This window comes from Emydura macquarii, unplaced genomic scaffold (genome assembly GCF_026122565.2).
Source record: "Emydura macquarii macquarii isolate MOO-44397 ecotype Brisbane River unplaced genomic scaffold, CSIRO-AGI_Emac_v2 contig_573, whole genome shotgun sequence".
Taxonomy (NCBI): Eukaryota; Metazoa; Chordata; order Testudines; family Chelidae; genus Emydura; species Emydura macquarii.
Genome location: NW_027130710.1, coordinates 172,672 through 197,497, shown reverse-complemented (window position 1 = coordinate 197,497; position 24,826 = coordinate 172,672). Strand labels below are relative to the sequence as shown.

The 24,826-nt window shown below is 52.9% G+C and overlaps 1 protein-coding gene across 3 annotated transcripts; it reads left to right on the top strand.

Annotated features, from left to right (window-relative positions):
• Nucleotides 1-4,718: 4,718 nt before the first annotated feature.
• ASTL (astacin like metalloendopeptidase) lies at nt 4,719-24,259 on the top strand. 3 transcript variants are annotated; one of them, XM_067540273.1, is made up of 12 exons: nt 4,719-4,859; nt 6,756-6,881; nt 7,565-7,626; nt 10,666-10,756; nt 11,323-11,440; nt 12,607-12,788; nt 13,393-13,474; nt 14,049-14,194; nt 14,581-21,650; nt 22,792-22,920; nt 23,488-23,615; nt 23,908-24,259. In XM_067540273.1, the coding sequence occupies exons 1-9, from the start codon at nt 4,802-4,804 to the stop codon at nt 17,718-17,720; spliced, it is 4,005 nt and encodes a 1,334-aa protein (XP_067396374.1). In that variant the 5' UTR covers nt 4,719-4,801; the 3' UTR covers nt 17,721-21,650; nt 22,792-22,920; nt 23,488-23,615; nt 23,908-24,259. The 3 variants fall into 3 exon arrangements, with proteins under 3 accessions (XP_067396374.1, XP_067396372.1, XP_067396373.1); XM_067540271.1 differs by lacking the exons at nt 4,719-4,859; nt 6,756-6,881; nt 7,565-7,626; ... (3 more) ...; nt 13,393-13,474; nt 14,049-14,194 and having other exon boundaries at nt 17,731-21,650; nt 23,905-24,077; XM_067540272.1 differs by lacking the exons at nt 4,719-4,859; nt 6,756-6,881; nt 7,565-7,626; ... (3 more) ...; nt 13,393-13,474; nt 14,049-14,194 and having other exon boundaries at nt 17,734-21,650; nt 23,908-24,077.
• Nucleotides 24,260-24,826: the final 567 nt, after the last annotated feature.

Genomic DNA, 24,826 nt, shown 5'->3' with positions numbered 1-24,826 from the left:
GAAGAGGTTTACAAGCCGTTTATGGCCTCCAGCGGTGTAAACGAAGCCAGGCCATACAAACAGCTGTAAAAGCTCTCACAGGCCCATACGCTTGCCTGGCACTCCTTTGCAAGCTGTGCACATTGTCTGTGAGCACGCGCGAGCAAAATGCATTTGGCTTCCACTCCAAGCCATGTTATTGTGACAGTGCGCACACTGGGCCGCAGTTGCTTGCATCCACACTGACCATTGTGAGTCTGTTCAGGTAGTAGGACTTGAGAACTGGCGCTGTTGTTGGACTTGAACCATCCATTGCGGGGTTTTGTCACTGTAGCAAGGTCTTGCTGGTAATTTACCAGCCCCAGTATAGATCTGTGTTCTGGTGCACTGGTTCGTGCATTCCATTTGCAGATTGCTCTTGCTGTCTCAGGGGGCCTGATTCCAGCTTTAGCCCACTTTTCTCGGTACGAAGTGATGGGACAGAAAGAGGCTGGCAAGAAATAAAGTAGTTGACACACAGTGCCACCGAGTGGCAGAATGGTGTAATACAGGATTGTATTCCACAACCGGGCCCAGTCTGTGCTGGGTGTCATTGGGCACCCGGGGACTCTCTCATGCGGGGGCCATCTGGATAGCACTGGTTTTTCTTTGCGTAGTGTCACTCTGTGTGCTGCACTCCAGGGGCGCCTGTGCCTTTGATCAGAGATATTTGGTAGCAGTGCCCATCTGGCTCCACCCAGCCTCCTGCCCTGCTCCGTGAGGCTCTAGTGTGTCTTGTTCTATTGAATACGTTAGTGGTGCTAGCTAGCTCGCGGGATTCACTGTAGCTGTAAATAGTTCCCTTGTTTCCCCCCATTTGCAGGATCTCTTCGGGCTCTTTCTTTCTGCGTGTGCCAGGATTCCCAGGCTTTAAACGTCATTCCTGCCAGGAATCTCTCCCCATTAGTGACGGACACCGAGGGGCTGAAGTGTTTGGGAATGGCCATATTCCCTGCAAAGTGTAAGATCTGCCCTTCCGTTAAAAGAAAATCTTTTGAGAACAGGGAGCTAAAGTTCAGTCTCCTCATGACGGAGAAAGCTTTAAAACTGGCTTCAGACCAGGGCTTCGAGAACCTCCATGTACACAGTGCCCTGTTTACCTCCGGATCTGTCTCCCCGAGCTTCACGGGGTAAGACTGTTTGGAGCCTGTGTCAAGCTGTCCTACAATGAGCCAAGAGCATGAGTACTAACATCAGGGCAGGCAATTAAGAACGAGGGCAAAAAACCAAATTGGCTACGAGTTCTATACTTAGATTCCACCAGTCAATTCCCAAGTGTAAACTCCTCCATATAACATGGCGTCACAGATAGTCCCCTTGGGTATTCTGCTCTGTCTTGCCGCCCAGGAGAGCCTTCCTTTCTGATAGATGGCCCCTTCCACCAAGAATCACAGCAATATTCAGGTTACTCCCAGTCTGAAAGGACCAGTCACTTACCCCAGGTCAATTGCACTTTAGATCTCACACCAGAGACAATACTTGTAGCCAGTCCTGTAATAAGCTATATGCAGATTTATTACTAGGAAAAGGAAATTGGAGTTATTTGCAAGGTTAAAGCAGGTAAATATAGATACACACATGAATTACATTCCTAAGTTTCAAAAGGTAATAGAAGCTTCAGTAATAAGCAAGTTCTATATGTCCTTTAGGGCTAGCCTGCGCTAAGCAGCTGGGTATTCCTTCCTTGTGCCTAGGTTACTTGCCATCCAGAATGTAAACGGCAAAGAGATTAAGTTCCTCCTTGCTAGGGATTTTTATCCCCTTCCTCACAGGTGTTCGCGAGTGCAAACCCTTTGATGGGGGGAATGGACTTGCATGACTCATCTTCAAGGCAAGAAGGACAAACAACAAATGTCCTTTGTCCTCTTTAATGTCCCACAATAGTCAATCTGGTGTTGATGTGCTATCCCTGTTGGGCACAATGTAACGTCTTCTGTTGGAGACCAGCACTTTACATTAGTGGAACGGCCCAGGACATCCAGTCTGCTGGCGGTCACGGGCCTGTCCTGGGAGAGGGGGAGCTGGGTTCCAGGTCCTGCTCTGACTCAAGCAAAGTGGGGCTGAGTTGGGGTCACCCCACTCTAGAGGAGCGCCCGTGCTGCTGCTCTCCCAGGCAGCGCTGATCTCCCGGCACGATCTCCCGGCACGGATTAGGCGTTGCAGCTGAGGGAGGCTGGGGAACCCCTCTGGGATTAGGCGTTAGCTCGGCGCATGCGGCTCTCGGCAGGCCGTGCGTGCCCACAGGTGGAAACGTAGGGCTGGATTCACCAAGGGCCTGAGGGACCCACCTGCCACGTTTGGCACCTGAGACCCAGATTTCGGTGCGAGCTGGGGTTCCCCAGCTCCCCCTCCGCCACCGTCCACTCCGCAAAGCTCAGCCCTGCTGGGGCAGAGATCTGCCGCGCCTTTGAAGCTGTCAGTGACCCACACAGCCTGCAGCGGGGGCAGGGCTCCGACGGCGGGTACCCTGGTCCTCCCAGGCGCTGGCCGGTTCCAGAAGACGAGAAGAGGGCTTCGGAAAATTCTGGTCATGCCCCTGTGAGAGGCGCTGGCACCAGACTCCCCCCCTGCTGCAGAGGCAAAAGGATTCAAACAGGGGCCAGCCGTCTCGTGGGTGCATGCTCTAGTCACTAGGCTGGGGGCTGCCTCAGTTTCTCCTTTTGTACTGAGGATAAATACTGAAAGCGTCAGAGGAGCCGGGGGCCGGATCCTGGCTGCGTGCGCTGACCAGCAGGCTGCAGAGTCATTCTCACACCTGCTCTTTCCCTCGCCCGCTGGGCCAAGACTTCTCAGGATCTCCCGTTGGCCAGCTTAGGTGGGCAGCCGCCCCGTGGGGTGGCTTTTGGGAATTCCAGGCTTAGGCACCCCTCTGCCTCCCTTCACTGATCAGGGCGTCTGAGCGCCCAGCTCAGATGTCGGGAACCCCAGGGATTTTCTAGGTTCCTAAAAGCCATGCCCCATTCCCGTTGTGACTCCAGCGCCTAGGGAGCGACCAGCTTTGAGTGACTCGCAGCCGAGGTTCAAGCCATGCAGACAAGGCAGAGCAGATCTGATACAAACCAAAGAGAAAAATCCCTTGGCTGTGGTGTGGGTCATTGTATCTCTGCAGTGCTTCCAAGTGTGTGTTCGTCTGCATTGGTAGGAGACACGCTGTGTGTGTGTGTAGCTGTAAAGTGCGGGGTGCAGCACTGATTTTCGGTGTTCCTGCCATGCTTTTTGCTGGTGGCCACGTACCTCCACTACTGGGTGCTAATCTGGAGTGTTGGTTTTTGCCCCTGCAGTGGGAACGGGAAGGTACCTGCCATGCTCTGGGTTTTGTGTACATCAGTGTCACACTGCAGGGTATTTGCACACTGGTGTGTACTTGTGGCTGAACAAATAGAGGTTAGTCCTGCTTTGAGCAGGGGGTTGGACTAGATGATCTCCTGAGGTCCCTTCCAACTCTAATATTCTATGATTCTATGATTCTAATAGATACAAACTGGCCAGGAACAAGTCAGGCTGGGGGTGAGGTTCTGGAACAGCCTCCCAATGGGAGCTGTGGGGGAGAGAGCTGGACACATTTAGGAGTGTGATTGATGGTGATGGCCAGGGGCATGGCTCAGGGGCCTTGGGACTCCCTTCTGGGTCATGTCTTATGCTCCTAAAATCTCATGCTGCTGGGTGTCAGCCAGCCACTGGCAGGGGTCAGGAAGGGTTTTTAAAAATCTCTTTGCTCAGAAGCAGCAGGGAGGCCACGGCTGCAGATGGGACGTTGGCTGTGGTGGGCCGGGGCTTGGCTGGGCTGGTTCTTGCTCACATGCTCAGCATCTAACTGATCGCCGGCAAGGAATTTCCCCCAGGTCAGACTGGCAGGACTGGGGGAGGGGCAGAGGGGCTCATCTTCCTCTGCAACCTCCGAGCACAGGTCACTTGCCAGGATTATCTGGCTGTGTCTCATTTCATAATTCCCTGCCATTGCCGGGACCCCGGGCACTGTGGGAGTCCCTGGGGCGCTCTGACACCCCCCCAAAGGGGCCATGCACCCCGCCTTGCAGTCAGAAGCGATTCCCAGCCAGTGTGGGAGTCAGGAGGGTTTGGGAACTCTCAGGATCACAGCGCAGACAGACTTGGTTAGCAGCTTAATTAGAAGTTACAGCAATGACCGACAGAGAAGTCCCAGAGCCCATTCTCAGGCCCTGCTCCTGAGCCCCCTTACGGGGGACTGGCCCTTCCAGCCAGCCACCCCCTCCCTGAGCCATCCCCTTGCCCCTCCCCAGTCCTTTGTCTCCTTTCCGGGCAAGGTGGCCACCCCTCCTTGTCTCCGCCTGCCGCAAACTGTTACAGCCTTTCACAGCTGGTTGACCCAGGGCAGAGGGGTCCCAGCCATTGTCTGTTTGCGTGTGGCTGGGGAAGACCCATCCGCTCCCTAGTGCCCGCTGCAGTGATCACACACCGGGGTCCCATCACCGAAATACATGAGTAACACACGGGGGAAACTGAGGCACGCACACAGAGCTCAGCGAAAACCCCAAGAATAGCTCCGCTTCGTCACAGTGGGTTTAGTGGTGGCAGCTGTGTCGCAGGCTCTTCTTGTTGTTACATGGGCTCTGCACAAGGGGTTAATTGATCACCCCTTCATCAGAAGGCCAGGCCCAGCTGCACGGCTCACCTGTTCCCTATATAAAGAGGCACAGGCAGGGGCTGCTTTGTGTTGGCTGTGTGCTAGCTGTAATGTGGTAGGTTTTTAAGTGTCTGCTTCACTTCACAGTGGCTGCTGGTCCTCTGGATTCCCTCCTTTGCCATGGGTTTGCCCTGTGGCATGTGGCCGATATTCATAGGCCTTATCTGGGTAGCAGAAGGTAAGAGAAAGTTCTCCCCTGTTCTATAAAGATGTTGGCTTTTTGCTGTGTCACCCCAACAGCCTCTGCTCTCCCTCCCCTGAGTGCAGTGCTAGGGGATGTGGGGCTGCCCCAGAGTGTGTTCAAGGGGCTGGTTAAACAGCCCCTGAGCTGCAGAGCCTGTAACTTAACTAAAACATGGACTGTGGGCTTAGAAAAACTGGGCTTGCTGCCTCTGTCAATGAGCTAGCAAGGGGAGGGGGTGGGCATGCCTCAAACCTGAGCTTGCTGCCGTGATGGCTTGGAGAAGCCCTCGTGTTCCTGGCTCACAGAGCAAGGGTCGGCTGAGACCTCCAGGTCCGTGCTGGGGCTGCTCCAAAAGCTCAGAGTGTAACTGATCTGGGACTTGGCTCGGGAGATGGGCTCCCTGGCTGTGTTCTGCTGCTGAAGCCATCCTCCGGGGGAGGCTTTGCTGCCACTGAGCGTGTTGGGGAAGCTTCCTTAGAGAAGCTGCTGGGCTGTAAGGTGCTGATGCAGTGCCAGGGAGTTCAGGGGTGGCGTGTGTGGGCCTGTGGCTTTAATTAAGGATTGTCTAATGGCAGCCTTGGCTTTGCAAAAAGAGTGGGATGCAGGGGTGGCTTCCTTTGAAAAGGATCAGCTGGGGTCGCTCATAATATCGACCCTCCATTTAATACTGTGGGCAGCTTTGGTCTTAATGATCTCCTCCTCTTCTGGTTTTGCAAGCTCTGCTCTGCTCTCCATGTTGCTAGGGCTCTGTTAAAGGAAACCACCTGGGTTTTCCTCCTCCAGCCAGGAGGCTGTTTAAATGTGTCTGTCTAGAGCCAGGGCTCTTCTAGCCCTGGTTTAACAGGTGATCTCTCTGTTCAAGGGGAGCTCTGAATAATACTGGTCAGGCTGCTAGCCAGAGATAATTGGCTGTACCACTTAAAAATCAACCCCCTGATAGTTAAAGACCAAGGGTGGGGTTCACAAAGGGACTTAAGCATTGCAATGCTGAGTGTCAGAGGAACCTGTGGGCAGCCCAGAGTTCACTTCAGTGGCTAAAATACCAACTCCCCTAGAAAAGCATCTTGAGGCTCAGAATTAATCTCTAAGGACTTTCAGCCGGGTTGGGGGGGGGGGGGGGGGGTGGCCAAATGCCTCACATTCAGTCCCCCACTCCCCCCGAAACCCCCCCAAAAGGAATGAACTTAGTATGAACTTTATCAAATATTATGATAAAGAAACATAAATCAATTTTTACAACCTAATGTGGCTATGTTACAAGCACCCTCCAGTATCTTCAGTTGTATGTAAAGAAAACAGATTCAGTCTAAACGGGTCAGTCCCCCTGGGAACACAGTAAGAAGAAACTCTGTTCCCCAAAACTTTGCTTGAATTCACCTGAGTCTGTTAGTCTTTGAGCACTGAATCTGTACTGTGTGCGGAGTCCAAAGCAACACCTTCCTTCCCTTTGCCTGTAGAAATCTTTGGTTGGAATTCATGCAGACTTGTCTTCTGTCGAAATCGCTGTTAGTCAGCCTGCTAACCAATTAACCAACCACTGAGTTAATCATGTATATCTTTTAAAAAAATCCTGTTTCAAGGAATGCAAAAGAAATGACCCTTTCCCCATTATGCCATTTAAATAAGAGACCAGCTGGTAAAGCTTCGCCCTGACTGCCCCTCTGACTTTGGGTGGGTGGTCAGCGTTCTCTGAATAGCACCCCCCTGATTGTGTCAGAGCGGGCACCCACAACCACCAGTCACTGCCGGGATTGCAGTGGTAAGTGGGCTACATACCGCCCGCCTGTGGTGGAACAGCTGCTATCCATTGAGATGGCTTGTCCCTGACCTTCCTGAGGGAGGGGGTGGGAGAGAAATCTTCAGTAACTTATTTAATCTCCCTCCTTCTAGCTCTCCTTCTGGGAGGCCGGGGTGACTCCCTCCAGCTCGGAAACCCTCAGACCAATGCTGTTGTGGCCGGGAATCCCCCCGGTGGTGGTGGTGGTGATGATGATGATATCCTGCGGATTAACCAAGGTGGGAAATCCTCTCCCATGCCTCAAAGCACACGAGTGTCAGGGATTCCCTCGGAGATTCGAGAGCTCCCACTTGCGGTGACCTGTTTTGCTGGGGTGTCAATATCTGTAGGATCAGGCCAGCCAGCGTGTACTGTGGGCAGGCTCCCTGCCGCAGCTGGCAACGGAGGCTTAGCCCCACAGGTCTCCAGAAGCGTCTGGCAGTGGGGTGGTGATCCCAATTCAGGGCAACCCGAGACCCAACCCAGCCCCTCTCAGGTGGGGGTAAGGAGCCCGGTTGGGCAGCGTGTGCCTCGAACAACCGTTCTCAACTCGAGCAGCTCTTGCTGGGTGTCTCTGACCCCTCCAGGGTTGCAGGAGGGTAAGGGGGTGTCTGCGATGATACAAGCCATGAGCGGAAGAACGTCCAAGCCGATCCCCTTGTGTGGGGACAAGGGGGACTCTTGTCAGTGTTGAGGAGGGGCGGGTGAGCGGGAGTAACTCCGCCTAGGCAGTGGGAAGCTGCCAATGAGATGGCTCGTTGCTCCATTAAATCGTAAGGGAAACTGGCAGGGTGGCATGTCCTGTGATCAGGGGGCAGGATGTGTTCTGGCTGTGGGCTGGCTGCTGCGCTGGGGAGGGAAGCAGCTGAGGTAGCTTCCACCTGAGACGTGCGTCCGATGACGGGGATTCTCCTGCTTCCAGAGCTCATCCCTCCAGAAGCCCCAGAGAGCAGCTTCCTGCTGGAGGGTGACATCGTGAAGGCGGTGAGTGAAGGTCCGGGGTGGGTGTCACATGACGAAATCCACCCTTGGAACAGACTCCCTTTGGAGGAGGGGTGGCTAACAAGGGAGGGTCATGAGGCCCTATCTCTTGGCAGCCCCCTAACGTTGAGTGGGGTGCTGCTGGCAGAACTGGATGAAGGCTTGAGAGGGTCCTGGTGACGTTCCAAACAGTGGGTGGGTGCGTGTGTTTGCTAGAGCAGTGTTGGCGCAAGATGTGTGCCTGGCCCTGGGGGGTGGAGGGGTAGTCAGCAGGGGCACAGGCAGACCTCTCCCCTATTCTAATCGCCTGGCTTTCACGTTAAAGTCTCACTGTCTCTTGGGGTGGCAGAGAACTCTCCCCGGCAAAGGAGTTCCAATAACGTAGTGATGTCAGGCTGAGTTTCCGGCCCTCTGCCAACAATAGCCGAGGGGGTGAGCAGTCCCATCTGTTTTGTGAGTGCTGAATCCGATCTTGTGTGAGGATTTAAACGTCCGCGTGAGCTACTTTCGCTGCTCAGAGCGTGAGAGAAGAAATAGTTGCGTTGGTGCTACAAAGTGTGGGAAGAATTGTGCATTAAGATGTGCAGGGCTGTGCAGCATGTGGTGGGAGGAGGCGGATGCAGGGGGGTTGGCTTCTGAAAGTCTGGGCACGGGGCCCTGCAGCATCCCCGGAGGCCTGCAGTGGTCCTGGTAGCTGATGAAATTGGCGTGCAGTTACATCAAGTTATGAAGGAGGAACACAGGACAAGGACGTAATCCGAAAGACCAAGGCAGCAAACCAGATTAAACTAGCTAGGCACACAAGGGTAACAACAGAACACTTTACAAATACATTAGAAGCAAGAGGAAGATGCAGGACTGGGTTGGCCCATTACTCAGTGAGGACAATAACTGAGAATGCAGCAATGGCCAGTGTCAAATGCCTCTTAACTTCTCACCAAACCAGTTAGCGGTGATTGAAGGGCTAACATGGTGAACGGCAGTGTAACAGCGGCAGGCTCTGAGGCTAACATAGGAAAAGAACAAGTTAAGAACTACTTAAGTCAGGTCTACGCTACAGACCTATAGCCATATAACTGTCACTCTGGAGTAAAAAAATCCACTGTGCGATGTACTCAACCTGCACATAGACAGCGCTAGGTCTATGGGAGCAGCTCTTCCCACCAGAGTGGTAGCGTCTTCAATGATACAGCATAGCACCACTGTATGTGAAGACCAGCCCATAGACAAGTTAGGTGTCCTACTGTCTCTAGAATACCTAAAGAACTGGCTGAAGGGATCACTGAGCCATTAACAATCCCCTTTGAGAACTCCTGGGGGATGGGAGAGATCAGAGGACTGGAAAAGGTACTAATAGGCCATCTATTAGAAAGGGAATATGGATGGCCCAAGGGAGTTAGACCAGTCATCTTATCTTTGGTACCCAGATTATGGAGAAAATCATCAACTTGCAAGCACCTAGAAGAAAATTAAGTGATGGTGTGGATTTGCCAAGAATAAATCCTGTCAAACCAACCTAAAATTCTTCTTTGAAGCCTTGTGACTGGGGTGAAGCAATAATGTGATATATCTTGACTTTAGTAAGGCTTTAGATAGTCTCATGTGACCATCTCATAAAGAAGCTAGAGAAATATTGCTTAGATAAAGCTATGATTAGGTGGCTGCCCCACTGGTTGGAAGAGTGTACTCAGTAGTTACCAATGGTTCAGAGTCAAACTGGAAGGGCATATTAAGTGGAGTTCTGAAGGGATCTATTCTGGGCTCAATTCTATCCAATAGCTTCATAAAAGATACACTGTTTGTGGCAGATACTAAGCTGGGAGGGGTTGCAAGCACTTCAGAGGACACGATTAGAATTCAAATTGATCTTGACAAACTGGAGAAATGACCAGAAAGAAATAGGATGAAATGCAACAAGGACAAATGCAGTGTACTCCATTTTAGAAGGAATAGTTGGTTGCCCAAATGGGGAAACAAGTGCCTAGGAAGGAGTACTGCAGAAAAGGCTCTGGGGGTTAGAGTGGATTTCATACTAAACGAGTCAACGGTGTTTGGACTGTTGCTTATTGTGACAATGCTACACCCCAGAATGGTGTCTTGCTTACAGCAATGCTGCTAAGACATGAGAAGTAGCTTTCCACCTCACACTGCACTGATACGCAGTTGGGTGGCAGGTTCTGGGAAAGATGTGGACCAATTGGAGGAAGTCCCCAGGAGAGCAACCAAAATGATTAAAGGGCTAGAGAACATGACCTATGAGGGGAAAGGTTTTCTTCTAGAGAGACTGGGGGAAGGAGGAGGATAAATCCTGAAGTATGTAAAAGTTTCTTTTATAAAGAGGAGGGTGATAAATTCTTCTCCTTAACCACCAAAGACAGGACAAGAAGTTTTAAATAGCAACAGGGAGACTTACATTCGTCCCTAATGTCTAAGCTCCTCCCAGTCAGGGTAGTTAAGCACTGGAACGTGTTACCTAGGGAGGTTGTGGAGTCTGGCATTGGTGGTTTAAGAGCAGGTTAAACAAACCCCTGTCAGGGATGGTCTAGATTAGCCTTTGTCCTGCTTCAGGGCAGCAAACGGGACTAGATGACCTCTCAAGGTCCCTTCCAGTCCTGCATTTCTGTGACTTCAGGGCCTTGTCAATACGTCTCAAGCTGAGCAGACGGCTTGCTAGGACAGCCCGTGTCGGATTCTGGCTGAAGCAGCATTCAGCTCCAGGGATCTGATGAAAGCCAGGCCTGGTTCGGGTGGCAGCCATGTGTGCTGCACTGACATAGGCTTGTGGTGGTGCCGCAGGGGAAGGTAGGGCGCTATACCATGTGACTAAAACACAATAACCACTGCACAATGCAAACACAGCAGCCATAGGAGGGGCCTCTCGGGGCAGAGTCTAATCCCTGACCTGCTGGTAATGGGTGTCTGGGGAGTAACGTAGCAGGGACACACTCAAGCCTGGCAGATGGCTCTCGTCTTGGTGGGGCTATTGGTTGGAGAGTCCAGTCCTGCCCACCAACCTGACTTGTTTCTCGTCTCCTGCTGCAGAGTCCGTTCAGACTGTTCTCCTCTGCGAGCCCCAAATGGCCCAAGAGAAGAGGAATTGTCCGAATTCCCTACGTCCTCTCCTACAAATACGGTAGGTGGGGTCTAGTGCTTGAATCCCCTTTCCTGCCGAGGGCAGGTTCCAGGTATTGGGTGACCAGAGCTAGATAGACCAATAGACTCCCCGGGGTGCAGAAAGATGCTTAGAACGAGGGGCAGCTGATCTCTGCCTGGTCTGGCCTGGCTGGATTGGTGCACCAGCTGTATCTGGCTATGGATTATCTCCCGGCAGCTGTAGGAACCCAGAGACCTGCTGCTGCCCGGTCCTCTGTGGAAGAGGTTTCACGAGGGCTAACCACAAACTTGTCAGGCTCCATACAGCAGTAAGGTGCTGCCTTGTGGTGTTTGTTCCAGAGAGCTCCTGTCTCTCCAGGAACCCTGATAATGCCATTAGCCATGAAGCTGAATGCTGCAAATGGCTGGCTGATATTAAGCCATATGTCTGTTTACATGGCCCAAAGCTGGCCTGTCACCTGACTGGAGTAACTTGGGCTACTGGGGAGAAGTTGGCTGGTCTGGAGCTCCATGGCCAGACAGGTCGCAGTGATGCAGGTCCATCGTCCAGGTGCCCTGACGCTGAAGCACCTCTGTTCTCCCCAGACAAGCAGAGCGTGAAGATCATCAAGGAAGCATTTGCAGACTTTGCGGCGTTCACCTGCATCAAGTTCGTTCCCTACTCGTACCAGAGAGACTTCATCTCCGTCACCCCGATGTCTGGGTGAGTGCTGAGCCTGCGCGGGTAACATGGTAACGGCCTCACGGGCAGGGCAGTAAAATCCCTTAGCGTGCTCCTGCTGACTCGTCCAGGGTTTAACTTTCTCTCTCCCCCTTGCCGACCCCAACACCTTATGGCTGCCCCTGTTTAAGCAAACTCCTCTCTGGCTGTTGCACTAATGGCCCCCTTGTCTGAAGTCTGAGTCCCCTCCAGTAAAATTCCTGAAACCAGCCCCAGCTCTTCCTAAGAAGTTGGGGAGCGGCGTGGAACTCTCTGCCAGCCCTCATTCCAGTCCAGACTCCCGGGGGCAGTATCCAGCCCCACCCAGTCAGCAGCAGGGACTTGCCTAGGGCTCTTTAGCACCAAAACACGGGCTCCTACCACTTGATCTGAAGAAGCTGTTCTGGTAGCAGCAGTAGTAGCCTGTTATCCTCTGGAGGGGGCCATGATGCTCCTAGATGCCCTCCTCCCATGTGGGAGAGCAGCCCGTCCAATGTGCTGGAGGTGTTCAAATTCCGGGGAGCTGAGCTCTGAATGCACGGCTGAAGTGACGGCTGCCTGACAGCACCACCGCCTCGCCGGGGTGGATTCTTCCAGTGCTGGGGTGACTCCTGCAGTCCTAGGAACTCGAGTTTAATCTTGTCCTTCCCAGCACAGGAGCCTTCAGCAGTTGGGTTCTGCTCATGTGATGATCCCCGACCCCTTAGGCTAAACTCGCCAACCATGTGACGGAGGGCAGCTGGCAACTCCAGCATGTCTCTTGGCAGGGTGGAAGAGGCTCAGTGCCCCGCGGTGGATTAGCAGAACTCCTGCCTGTTCCTACTGAGCTAAATGTCAAAGCTGTCGGGGTGATTTTCTCCGAAGCCAGGATGTCCCCGACTTGACACAGTCTCTCTCTTGTAGAGATGCTGCTAGTGCTCACATGGGACCTGCCTGAAGCCCAGAATGGGCACGGAGGGCCAGATCCTGCCTTTGGTGGGATTTGCACTGGTAGAACCAAATCAGGGCAGTCCCTGCTGCTGGGCTGGGCTCAGCCCTTGGGAGCAAAGACCCCGTCTGTAAACTGTAGCCTACAGCTTCCTGCCTTCTCTTGTGTTCCAGGGGCTGCTTTGCTTGGCAGGTGGCCCCCTCCCCTCCCCTCCCCTGAACAGCTGTCTGCTTCTCACTAGGTGCTTCTCCAGTGTTGGCCGCACAGGCGGGATGCAGGTGGTCTCCCTGGCGCCTGCTTGCCTCAGAAAGGGGAAGGGAGTGGCTCTGCATGAACTCATGCACGTGGTGGGTTTCTGGCACGAGCACTCCCGGGCTGACCGGGACAAGTACATTAGCATCTCCTGGAACGAAATCCTGACAGGTAAGTCCGCTCCCTCCCTCAACTGGGATCTTGCCATTCCGAATGAGCTTTCCTGAAAACAACCAGCCTGTCTCCACTCTACCACCGCAGCTGATCAAACGTGTTCCCTTGGGAGACCCAAGGGAGTCTCATTCTAAGCCCATTACAACCACAGCCCAGGTGCTCTCTGGTGGACATCTGGGCCGTCCAGTGTCAGATGGTGACATTGCTGGGAGAAATAGACTCAAACCTAGAAACATCTCAGTGAGATGCTGGACTTCAGAGCCCTCTTTAAGAACCAAGCCTCTTAGAACAAGCATTGCCCCATCTAACAGACCCCGGGGTCTAGCTAGGTGCCAAGCAGTCAAAGTGGAAAGTACATGTAATGCCCATTGAACTGCAGCCTGCTGCCTCCTGTGCCATGGGGGTACAGAAGAATGGCAATTGTACAGGGAGTGCCCTTCCAAGTGACCCCCTACTGTACGGCAGGTACGGTGTGTCCCGGTCTACATGCCGATTGGCGTGTAAAAACATGCATGGCCATAACCGATGACACTTGGACTCTCCAGGACGCTAGGTGACCAGGCTGCTGGAGTTGATCAGTTTTACTCGTCTTGTTTTACAGGCTTTGAAATTAACTTCATGAAATCGTGGACAAGCAACATGCTGGTGAACTACGACTACTCCTCAGTCCTGCACTACGGCAGGTGAGTGCCTCGTTGTGCTCAGCACTCAGCAGTCAGGGTAGCAGCTGACTGTGCTTGTTCTCCAGAACTTCAGGTGTCAGCTCTTCAGGATGCAAATCGAGATCACTCTTAAATGGGAATGAGTGCAAACCAGCACAGTGGTGCCTGCCTGAGTCTGCACAGAGCCCAAAATAGCTGTGGGGCAAACGGCCCTGTTCATCTGAGATGTCGACTCAGGTGCCCAGTGACTAGTCACATTGCAAACTATTTTTTCACTGCTATCCAAGCATACAAAGGAGGGTCGTGTTATCTCACTGCTGTGGGTGGCACCTCGTGTTAGTGTCACGAATGGGTGGTGCTTGGGAGAGAACCACCCCTCACTCTGACCCAGAAGTACCCTCCTATTGAAGGAGGTACTGAGTCTATATAGACGTTTCTAACTACCAGGCAGGTTTGGGATGCTTCTAAAAGCCTCTCCAGTTACCTGGCCTGATATTCTGAAGCCACCTTTCACCACTACTCAGTGTAGGATCCACACAGCTTGGGAGATCTCTGCTTCTTCAAGCTCCCTTGACAAATTATTCCTTAATTCTAGGTATGCCTTCAGCATGACCGGCTTGCCCACCATCATCCCACTCTCTAATCCCTACGCTGCTCTGGGGCAGAGGTGGAATCTGAGTCGTTCGGACATTGCCAGAATCAACAAACTCTACAAATGTTCTCAGACTGGGGCAGAAGCAGGTAGGGTGGAGCAGGGTGCTTGCCCTAAAGAGCTCCCTGGGGGAGAGGTACAGTGCATTGGGGGACGGTCATACTTCAAAGCAGTTTGGCCCAAACCTTTTGGAAAGTTCCTGGAGCATGGTTTCTCTCCCATGGGAACAGCTAGGTTTGGGGAGGTGGTACGTCTGAAGGGGGAAGGGTGGTGCAAGAACACAGCCCACAGCAGAATGGGGGTATGGATGCACTCTGCATCAGTAGGATGGGCTTGTTGAGTAGAGAATTATCCTGCCCTGAACTAGAACTAGTGACATGTCCTGGCATTTGATTGTCCCAGCTGTGGCCAAAGATGGCTACAGTATAATGTAGGTACATAGGTGGATCACTCTCCACAACTCCTGTCTTTCCAGGAAGCCCAAGTACCATCAAAGAGGACATAATGGACGTCATCTCAAATGAGCTGGAACCTTGCCCAACAGAAGGGGAAACCAAAGTATCCACCACTTCAAGAGCCTCCTCTCCAGGAACCAACCCCCTTGAAACAGCCCAATCTGCCAAGGGGCCCTTTAAACAAACGAGTGCCCCCACAGCAGGGACGGAGAAACCCATGGGGAGAACCGCAATGAATGATGAAGAACTAAGAGTGTCTCTGACTACAGTACAGGGACTTCAGTCCGTGAAATTTGCACCTACAGGACTGTCAACCCAGGGCATGACTTATCTGGGGGCTACTGGGAAAACCCCTCCAACTCACACAGAAATGGGTACTGCAGAAGCAGAGGAGAAATTTCTGATACCTATGGAGGAAACTTCACTGCTGGGAACTGTGTCTCTTCAAGAGTCTGACTTTACTACCGTGATGCTCTCTCCAGAGAGCCATCCAAGTACTAGAGAAGTGACAAGTCACCATGGGAAGGTAGCAGAGGGACTTGGTATCACGAAAATTCCTACAGAAACTCTTGCAGGACTTGAATTCCCAGAACTGGTGTCTCCCCAGGGGCTACTCCAGAAGATGGGGGGCACCAGGCCAAGTGAGGTGGGAATAGCAGAGACCACAAGCCTCCAAGGAATGGAACTGGCATATCCTTCTACCTACTTGGCACAGAAGGGGCCCTCTCCAGCAACTGAATTTAGAGTGGTGGCCTTGACTTCAAACCAAACCCAGTCTCTGGAGACTCAAACTGAGTTGGCCACCGCAGAGATCACCAGCTCCTTGGAGGGGAGTTCAGGGACATACACACCAGTGATGCATACTGCAGCAACTCTAGCTCTGGGGCAAACACCCCCCATGCAAGTAAGTGCCACAGAAACCTCCCATCTGCTCAGCACTGAGAAATGGACAACTAACCTCCCCAGTCTGACCAGTGCCAAATCTGTAACCACCATGGCACCAACCAGGGCCAGGTCTGCCCCAATGGGGCAGACTCCATCTGTAGAAATGGAGACTACCACTGTGGCATATGCTACAGAGCAGACCTCTCTGTTCCCCACCACACAGAGCTGGACCAGCAGTCCAACTACGCAGAGAAACCAATCGTATGCCTGGTGGGCTACAACCCCAGGGAGTCAGGAGCGAAGCACCATTGTAAGACCACTGGCAGGAAAGGCAAAGATTGAGCCCACAGAAGCAATGCAACCTACATCGTTAACTACCTCCTTTGAGAGGACTGAGACCCACACAGCCTCCCTGGAACTCCTATTTCCATTGGGTGCCACAACTAGGCATAAAAAAAGCACATCCTTGTCTTCATCAGGAATTGAAACCTCCTCTATCAAGCCTCCTTCCAAAGCTATCCCCTTCATGGAGACCCAAACTGAGCTGGGCTTTGTAGAAGCAACAAGAAGCAAAGCCAGCGGCCAACATGGCTTTCCTAGCCTGACAGTGGGGACTTACTTTCCAGTGACCAAAGTGAAAGATGCCGAATATGCTACAGAAACAGAGACCCTTCCAGTGACTTGGGTCTCCCAAGTCTCTGAACCAGCTGAGATGAGTATGCAAGCAACTACAGCCAACTATAGAAATAAAGAGAGAATACACACTACAGCAATTAGACCCACATACACACCTTCTCTGGGGGAGTCTGAGAACCCAATCACACACCCACAGAATGCAGGACCTGCAGAAGTCACAAGAAGTGAAGATCAAAGCCAAGCTACCTTGTCCACCAGAAGCTCAACTGAGATGGGGGTACAAGAAGCCAGAAATACTTCTCCCAATCGAAGGAGAGGACACACTTACACACCTGCTTCTGTGTTAACATCCTCCACAGCAACTGAACTCAAATTCATGGAACGTCCTACAAGGGAAGCATCAGGCCTGGAAACGGCAGTGGCTCAAGCCAGCAGCCCAAGTGAGATGGGAATTGCAGGACTTTCATCTGCTTGGACTGAAGCTGAAGACCAATTTAGCTCTTCACCAAGGGAGGCCACTCTCTTTCCAAGGAGCAGTGCTACAGAAAAGGGGAATTCTACCGAGGTTATCCAGTCTCTGGAATCTGCCAGCCTATCTGAGGTGGGGACCAATAAACACACAGCCCGTTACAGAGTAGGGGCTGGACTGGTCACACTTAACCCTCCAGAGTCTAGGCCAAGGACTGCACCCGTGCAATCTGTGGAAATGCCTGAGTTGACCGTTCCTGAGAAAGTGACCCCTGTCCATATTGAACCCACAACTAACCAGGCCCAAAGAGGTGTAAGAAATACCACTCCATCCTTGGTGGACAAGATGCTTTCCCCACAAGCTGAACCCACCAAAGCCACATATCCTGCAGAGGGACCCTCGCTACTGCAGGTTTCACCGCAGACTTTCAGCCCAATTGAACTAAGACTCAGAATGTCAAGAAAGCAACAAATGCATGCAGCTATCAGTTCTAGGGACAACCTGACACCCCCTGAAGGGACTCCTACAGCCTCCCTTTCTTCAGGTGAACTGCAGCATTCTGCAAAAGCTACAGCCACTCAGGCTTCTGAGACCCCTACAATGAGAGCAGAGGAGGCTGAAGGAAGAGGGAACACCTTCCTGTTCCCCACGGGAACAACAATGCCTGCAGAAAAACCGTACATGAAATCTGCCATGGGAATTCCAGAGAGCCAAACAACCAGTACAACTGAGCTACAAACTCCAAAAGCTTCCTTAGCTCATGCAGAAGGAGCTAACTTTCCCAAGACCACGCCATCAGAAACTGCGAACACACAACTGCTGGGGACTTCTGAGACTCACACCATTCTCACTTGGGAACCTAGATCCCAGGTCAGACCTAGGAAGCAACTGATGGCTTGGTTCACAAAGGCAAGCCCATTGAATGTTTCCAAAGGAACCACTTTGGAGGCCCCAGCTGAGTTTAGGCCTGTGGCAACCATGGGCAGTGGAATGGAAACTAAAGAACGTTGCTCTCTCATAGAGAGAACCTCTCCTCCACTAAGTCAAGCCCCAGAAGTAACCTTCCCTCCAGAGACTCTGACAACCAACTCAGCTGAAACAGGTGTTCAGGAAGCAATAAACCCCCTAGGAAGAGAAGCAGATGGGTTAGTCACGCTGCTCGTTCCATAGAGCACATGTCACTGGCAGAAACTGAACCCACATATGCAACAGCCTCCGTGGAGCCTGTGCACCCCACAGTCCGCTCCAGCTATCGAGAGACTGCAGAAGTGCTGGGCACTGAGGCTGGAAACCAGTGGAGCTTGTCTGTCTCCAGCAGCAGAATGGAACTGGGAGCCCAAGAATTCAAAGGTGAGCTCAGAAAGGAAGGAAGACCAAGCCCTACTCTCCCTTCTGTGGGAAGAAGAGAGTTCTTCGAAGTGGAGCCATCTCTCAGGAGCCAAGTCACGCTCCTCCAGACAAGTCGGCTCAGAAAAGGCCTGTTCCCTTTCAGACAAACCCGCCCATTTGGGGGAATAAAATCTGCCGAACCAGTGACTGCCCCAGAAGAATTGCCACACACTACTGAGAACTGGCAGCTGTATCGAGAACAGACCAGCACCACTGTTCCCGCTCTACCTTCCCTAAGAACACCTCGGCCACCTCCACTACTGACTCCTGCCTCACCGGAGTCAAACAAGCTGGGGAGCTACAGAGAAACACAAGCCACAAGCCTCCAGGGAGAGCAGGTTGCACCAAGTATCCCAGCTACAGAGAGCGCTCCCTCTGCAAGAACTGCCACGAACACCCCACCTCCAGAGAGCTGGGAGACCAGAACAAATAGTCCTGTTGAAATGGGAGCACAGGTGACTGAGAGCTATAAAAAGAGAGGTAGAGAATACGTTCATACCCGTGCTCCTGTCAGGGAGACATCACCTGTCATAACTGAACAGTCTTCTAAAACCGTGCTGGCTACAAACGCAATAGAGGATCAAATGAAGATGAGGATGCGAACACATGTGCAAGGAATGGAGGGTAGAGGTGCTGTCCCTACAACAGAGGGACTGCTACCTGTGGCCTCTGAATCAACAAAAGCTGGGTATCCCGTTCCAGAAGCTTTTGGGACTCAAGCCACTAATGTAACAGAGGTGGGAGGTGGAAAAGAAGCCCCAAGCCTCCCCAGAGAAGGAGGTGGAGAAGTAGCCTCCACCCCATGGAGTCTTGAGACCCAAACCATCAGCACCCCTGAGTCAGCAACAGGAATCCCACTTAGCCTGAGGAAAGCTGGTGCTAGAACAGAGCAAACAGAAGCGGTTAACTTGTCAGTGACTGAAGTGGTGCATGGACAATTCCTGGAGGCTCAGACCAAAACCACTCCCCGAGCTGTAGTAGGGCTGCAAGGAACCAAGAGCCATGGAACGCAGGGTAGGGTGTTCACTCCTATAGAAGGAACTAAAGCCACGTATGTAATGAGCTCTCCTGAGACAGCGGAAGCCCCTGTAACAAACCCACACACTGGGACTGTAAATACCACAGGCGTTGGTGCTAGTCTCCAAGATACCTCCTATGTTCTCAATAGATCAATAGAGATGAAGGCGCAAGAAGCTGCAAGCCTCCATGGAAAGGAGGGAGGACACCCCTATACTACCACTCCTGCAGGAACATGGCCTGTAATGAGTGAGTCAGAACACCTAGGGCGTCCTACCGAGAGAACGCCTGTTCAGGAGACACAATCCCTCCACCCACCTGGGAGAGGAGCTACAGAAACTGCATCCGTTCAGACCAAAGCCCAAAACCTCTCGAACACAGAAGAGGGAACCTCCATTGCAAGAACTGTTCCTGAAGCTGTGCATTCCACCAGCGTGGCACTGCTGCTGGAGACCCTTGAAAATCAGACCCTTAGATTAGGAGAGGTGGCAATGAAGGAAGAAACTAGTAGCTACGGAGAGGAAGGGGGTCTAACTACGACCCACCTTCTGCCTTCATTTACTCTGAGCACTGAAACTGCTGAGCAAGGGCAGTCCACACATGTACGTGAGCTGATACTTCCTGAGAACTGGCCCACTGGCCACCCTGAACTGGGGACAGGCAAACACCCCACTAACAAAACCCAAACTGGTGAAGAACATACCAGCCTAATCTCAATGGGTGAGCTGCCTTCCCTGGAATCTGAGCCCACCAAAGCAGTGTATCCCACAGAGGGAACCTCGCTGCTGCAGGCTTCCCCACGCCAAACTTTCAGCCCAATTGAACAGCAAATCACCACTACCAACAGCCAAGAAACGCCTGCAGAGATCTTCCCTCGGGAAGAACCTGGCCAAAGTCCCATGTCCCCAGGAGGGGTGCAATCTGCAGAAACAGAAGCTTCAGGACTACTAGGACTTCTTACACTGACTACATCCACATGGCCTCCTGAGACCCCAGCACAGAGACTAGAGGAGGTCAGTGAATTCCATGGAAAAAGAGGCAGAGGAAAACCCACCCCTCTCCCCACAGGCACAGCATGGCCTGCAGAAAATGAGACTTATATGGTACCTTCTACCAAGATAGCACTTGGTATGGAAGCCTTGGAAGGTCAAACCACCAGCCAAACTGTGCTGGGAATTACAGAAGTTTCATTAGCTCAGCTGCTTGGTGGCTCTACACCTGCAGAGAGAGCTAGTTTTCCAGGGGCTGAAGTAACAGAAGCTGTGAATCCAGTCCCCAGCAACGGTACAGAGACTCAAACCACACTCCCAAATAAGACCAGGGAAGTAATCCTAACAGCAAGGACTCGAACAGTGGGAACTGAAGCCATAGGACAGTCTTATTCCACCACAATGAAAGCCATGGGGACCCCTAGCAGCCCGAGTGAAAGGATGTTGTTGTACACAGCCACAAGTGGCCATAGAAAGAAAAATGGAGGTCAAGCCTATACCCATCCTCTTACTGGAAGCATGTCTCCTGCAGGAAGCAACACAACTCGCACCAGTAGCTCCCTGGGGCTTCCCTACTACCAAACTGCACTAGCTTCCACAGAGCCTATGAGGACGCGGTTGGAGTCTGGAGTTCAGTCTGCTGCTGGAGAAATGGTACCTACATCTATTGGCTTTTCCCTCGAGACCCAGACTGCAAGCTCTCCAGCAGAGGGCAATGGAAGGGAATCCAAGCTCTCCACGTATGGAGGCATAACTCCAGTGGGTCGCTGGGGTCTGAGACATGAAACCTATGCCCCGGAATGGCACGGAAGTCAGTCGGAGAAATGGACTCTCCACACCACCACACTGGCCAAGAGTGAGCTGCCAACACCCCCAGCAGAGAGTCAGGGAGCGAGAACTGCCACCAACTCTGTGGTGGGAGGGACGCCAACAGCAGGCAAAGGAAAAGCCCAAGGCATGAAGGTGATTCAGTTGAAACGGGCTTTCCGCAAGCCCCCGAGTGCCCTGTCTGCAGTGGACCCAGAGATCTTGCACCTTGTTGGCAAAAGGTCCTTGCCGGATGCAGTGGCAAGGCCAGCACCACCCCAGGACGGCAATCCAGCTCTCAAAGGGACTACTCTGAGCCATGGACAGACTGGTCCTGAGCTGCACAGTCTCCTGCTTTCAAACCCTCCGGAAAAACAAAGGGCAAAGGCTCTGGAGGCACTTCTGAAGCAGCACTTCCTGTTGCCAGGATTTCAGGTGTCCCCAGTCCCGGCATTGTCTCCAACTGCAAAAGCATTCAAGGGTGTTCCTTGGTGGCGCGGGGCAGGTACCTCCGGCTGTGCTCTGGACCGTAAGTGTGGGCTTTTCAGACCTAAAGAGCATCTCTTGGGCAGGAAAAAGGCAATTAACCTGGCTCCATTCCTGATGTCTGCCAAAGCAGTGCGGTCAACAGCACCCCGTGGCATGGACAAGCCTATTGCAGCTCCTCTTCCCAGGGACCAGTCTGGCCCTGGTAAACGTGGCCACAGCATCCGAACCACTCCAAAGGCAACGGTGGAGTCTGGGCTGCTTGAATGGCAGGTCTGTGACTTTGAGGAGGACTTGTGTAGCTGGCAGCAGAGTGACACAGATGACTTTGACTGGATACGTGCTGGGGAAAGACCTGCTAGATCACTGCCTGGTGGCAACATCTCTGACCCCCGTGCCTCTCCCTCGGGGGGTAAGTAGCACTACCTCTTGGCAGATCTCTGACTAGTGGGGTGGGAGTAACTCTCTGGGCCACGGGATCTGGGAGCGACATGACAAACCAACCCCTGTGCAGTGCAGGCCGGAAACCGTGTCCGGACATGACCTGGCTGATAGGGCTTCATGGAACTTCACGCCAGGGGAGTCTGTCCTGGGACAAATGTACATGGCAGCTTCCCCTTCTGGTGCCTGGCAGCTACTCAGCAGGAGGGGAAGAGCAGTGGCAGATTTGCCATGCTGCCTTCTGACCAGTGCTGCTTGGCTAGCTGATCCCAGAGAGCCTCCTCCTGGTAGGAAAAGGTCTCTCTTGTAGGGGGGCTGGAAGTGCCCAGTTTTTGCTCCAGCTCTAGGCCAGGGAGGACTGCACGTAGTGGGTGCAACTCAAAGGTATACTCCATTAGCTCGGTACTAATAGTGACTAGCAAGCATGGCAGCTGAGCAATGGGGAGAAGGGACTAACCCAACCCCGTTGTCAAGTAACCGGACTATCCATAACTTTCCCTTCCTTTCGTGGGATGGAAGCTCAGTGAGCCCACCCCTTAGAAAGCAGCACTTGGCGTTTAACTTCCTGAGACTCTCTCCCAGAGACCCTCTGGCTAAACCAGCAAAGATCCATGAAGAGTCGAGCTGATCATTCCCATTCTAGGTTCTGGGTTTTCATGCATCCGAAAGAAATGCAAGGCATGACTCTCACGAGCCCCCACCTCAACTCTTTGCAGGTCACTTAAGAGCTAAAACTTGAAGTCTCCCCAGAAAGCAGGCAGCGCTAAGGTGGCCTGACACCCTCTGGGTGCCTGCCTCTGAGTGGAATGGGATTTCCCCACAGCATCCCTATACTCAGCCCCTGCAAGCCAGGAACTAGACTCCTGGAAGTCTAACCCTAAAGCCATTTGGAGAAGGATGCAGATCTTCACTCCTGGGTTACAAAACCCTTAGTCACATATGCCAGACTGAACAAGTAAATCTGGCATATGAGACGTGCACTTACACCTGACCTGTCTGCTTGCTACCATGGTGGGAAGAACAGCCTCCCTTCCCCTCCCTCCCGCCCCGCCTCTGCATTTAGGGACAATCAGGGAGGATTGGTGCACTTGATTCAACTTATCTTCAAACAGGCAATTACATCTCCCTGAGATCTCCTTCTGCCAGACAAACCCCTGGACAGAAGACTGCCCTAATCAGCCCCGTCCTGCATGGGATTGGCTGCATCCGCTTCTGGTACAGCCCGCTGGGCTCGGCCATGGGTAAGCGTGGCCTCTGACCAGGCTGGAGAGGACATCAGACTATCCGTACCCGGGCAGCTAGCTCAGACAGAACAAGCACGTGCTCAGAATAAAACCTCCTGGCAGTAGTGTAGCAAGACGGATGTTGGCTGAGGGTTCCCAGCTGGGGAAACGAGGTGGTGCAGGAATCGCTCCTGAGAACGCTGGCCCAGCATCGTATGGCTTTGCTAACAGGCATTACAGATGCTTCCTAGATCAGATCTCTGGGGAAAGTGACCAGTGCCTGAAGCCTCTGCCTAGATGATCCATCCTGAATCACGCGCACACTGGGGGCCTTTTTGCTGTTCAGTGGGAGTACTCAATATGTCTAGGGGTGGTGATCTAAACGCTGGCAGCTCACAGCTGAGCGACAGCGTGGCAGTCAAGGGGTCTTAAGCAGGAAGTGACGTTTTCCATGAACCAAAGCAGGCCGTAGCTCTCCTCTGCAGGGGGTGGAGGGAGAAGACAGGGACAACGTTCAGTGTCCGTGTCACGGGTCTCTCTGATCCTGTATCATGTGGGCAGTAATGCTGTGAATTCTCTCCCCAGGCACCATAAACCTCTATATCAAGCATGTGCGTGCCCCTGAGTGGCACAGAATCTGGACTGCCCAGGGGACGCAGGGCACAGAGTGGCATCCAGTAGGAGTGGCGGCCTCTGAGTCCCAGAAGCTGCAGGTGAGCCCCTCTGGGTCTGTCCTACATCTGGGCTCCTCTTTCCCTCTCTCTCCAGGGGGGAGGAGGAACAGCCTCTTGGCTCTCTCAGGAGGCTCTTGCTAGGAGAGGACATGCCCAGAGTAGACATGGAGACTAGTGCTGCTTCCCCTTCTCACCGGCATGCTGTCACGACAGATCCCCAGCAGGGAAGGTGGCAGGAGCTAGCTACATGCTGTAACAGCAACACCTGGGAGCCCAACCCAGCACTGCTGAGCCTGAACAGCAGTGACCTGAAATCTCTCTCCTCCGGCAGGTGATGGTGGAAGGAGTCATTGGGCCGGAAGCAGGGAGTGATGCTGGCATTGATGACCTGTCTGTCTGTGCAGCTGAGTGTCAAGGAGGCTGTGAGGTGCTGTTTGCCTGGTACAAAAAGTGAAATGTGCAACAAACAAAACAAAATAAAATGAATTTTAAAATGCAAAATGGCTGCACTTTCATAGGGCTGGACTGATCGAATCCTGCTCAGCTGGGGTAATGCTCCGAGCACCCATGCCCTGCAGAGATCAGTGCAGCCTGACAGGTGCACGAGTTTCTGCGAGCTGGGCAGGGGGCCTTGGAGTAGGGACAGTTCAGCTGTGGTTCTCCGCTGGGTGGCTGCATCTCCTCTGCTCTTGGGGGAACATGGCAGGGGGGTGTGGGGGGGGGGGGGGTGCTGTGAAACTGAGATGGCTGCTCTGGTGGAGAGTGGGGAATGGAGAAGACCCTACCTGGCTTCCCCCAAGGTGCAGGGAATGGGGGGGAGGGGGGCAGGAATCCCACAGGGAGCCCAGCAGCCTGTGGTCTCTAGGCAGGGAGTCGAGAGATGGGACTTTCTGCTCCCTGCATTGCCCGTTATGCCGGTGAGGACGCTGCTCTCCTTGGGTCAAGGGAGTGCATCATCAGTCACTGCTGTAATTACTGTAAATAAGTTGATATTAAATCAATTTATTTAAGTGTGGCCTCAGTGAACGGATCTGTCCTTCCCCAGATTCTGATGTACTGAAAATTGTCTTTTGTCTCTATTCCCAGCCAGGGCAAAACCAGCTGTTTCAAGGCTGCTTTTTCACTTCAAGTCATTTTGACCATTTGTCTTTGCCTCTAGTGGTTTCCCAGGCCTGCTCCATACAAGACAATTAGGCTGGTTTAACTACACCAGGCAGGGGTGTGAAAGATCCCCACCCCTGAGAGGGGGT

Excerpts from the sequence above, each read along its gene's own strand:
- ASTL (XM_067540271.1), top strand. The coding sequence starts at position 17,873 with ATGGAACTGGGAGCCCAAGAATTCAAAGGTGAGCTCAGAAAGGAAGGA. Across the intron at positions 22,921-23,487 it reads CCCGCTGGGCTCGGCCATGG|GCACCATAAACCTCTATATC; the intron begins GTAAGCGTGGCC and ends TTCTCTCCCCAG. Across the intron at positions 23,616-23,904 it reads CTGAGTCCCAGAAGCTGCAG|CAGGTGATGGTGGAAGGAGT; the intron begins GTGAGCCCCTCT and ends TCTCTCCTCCGG.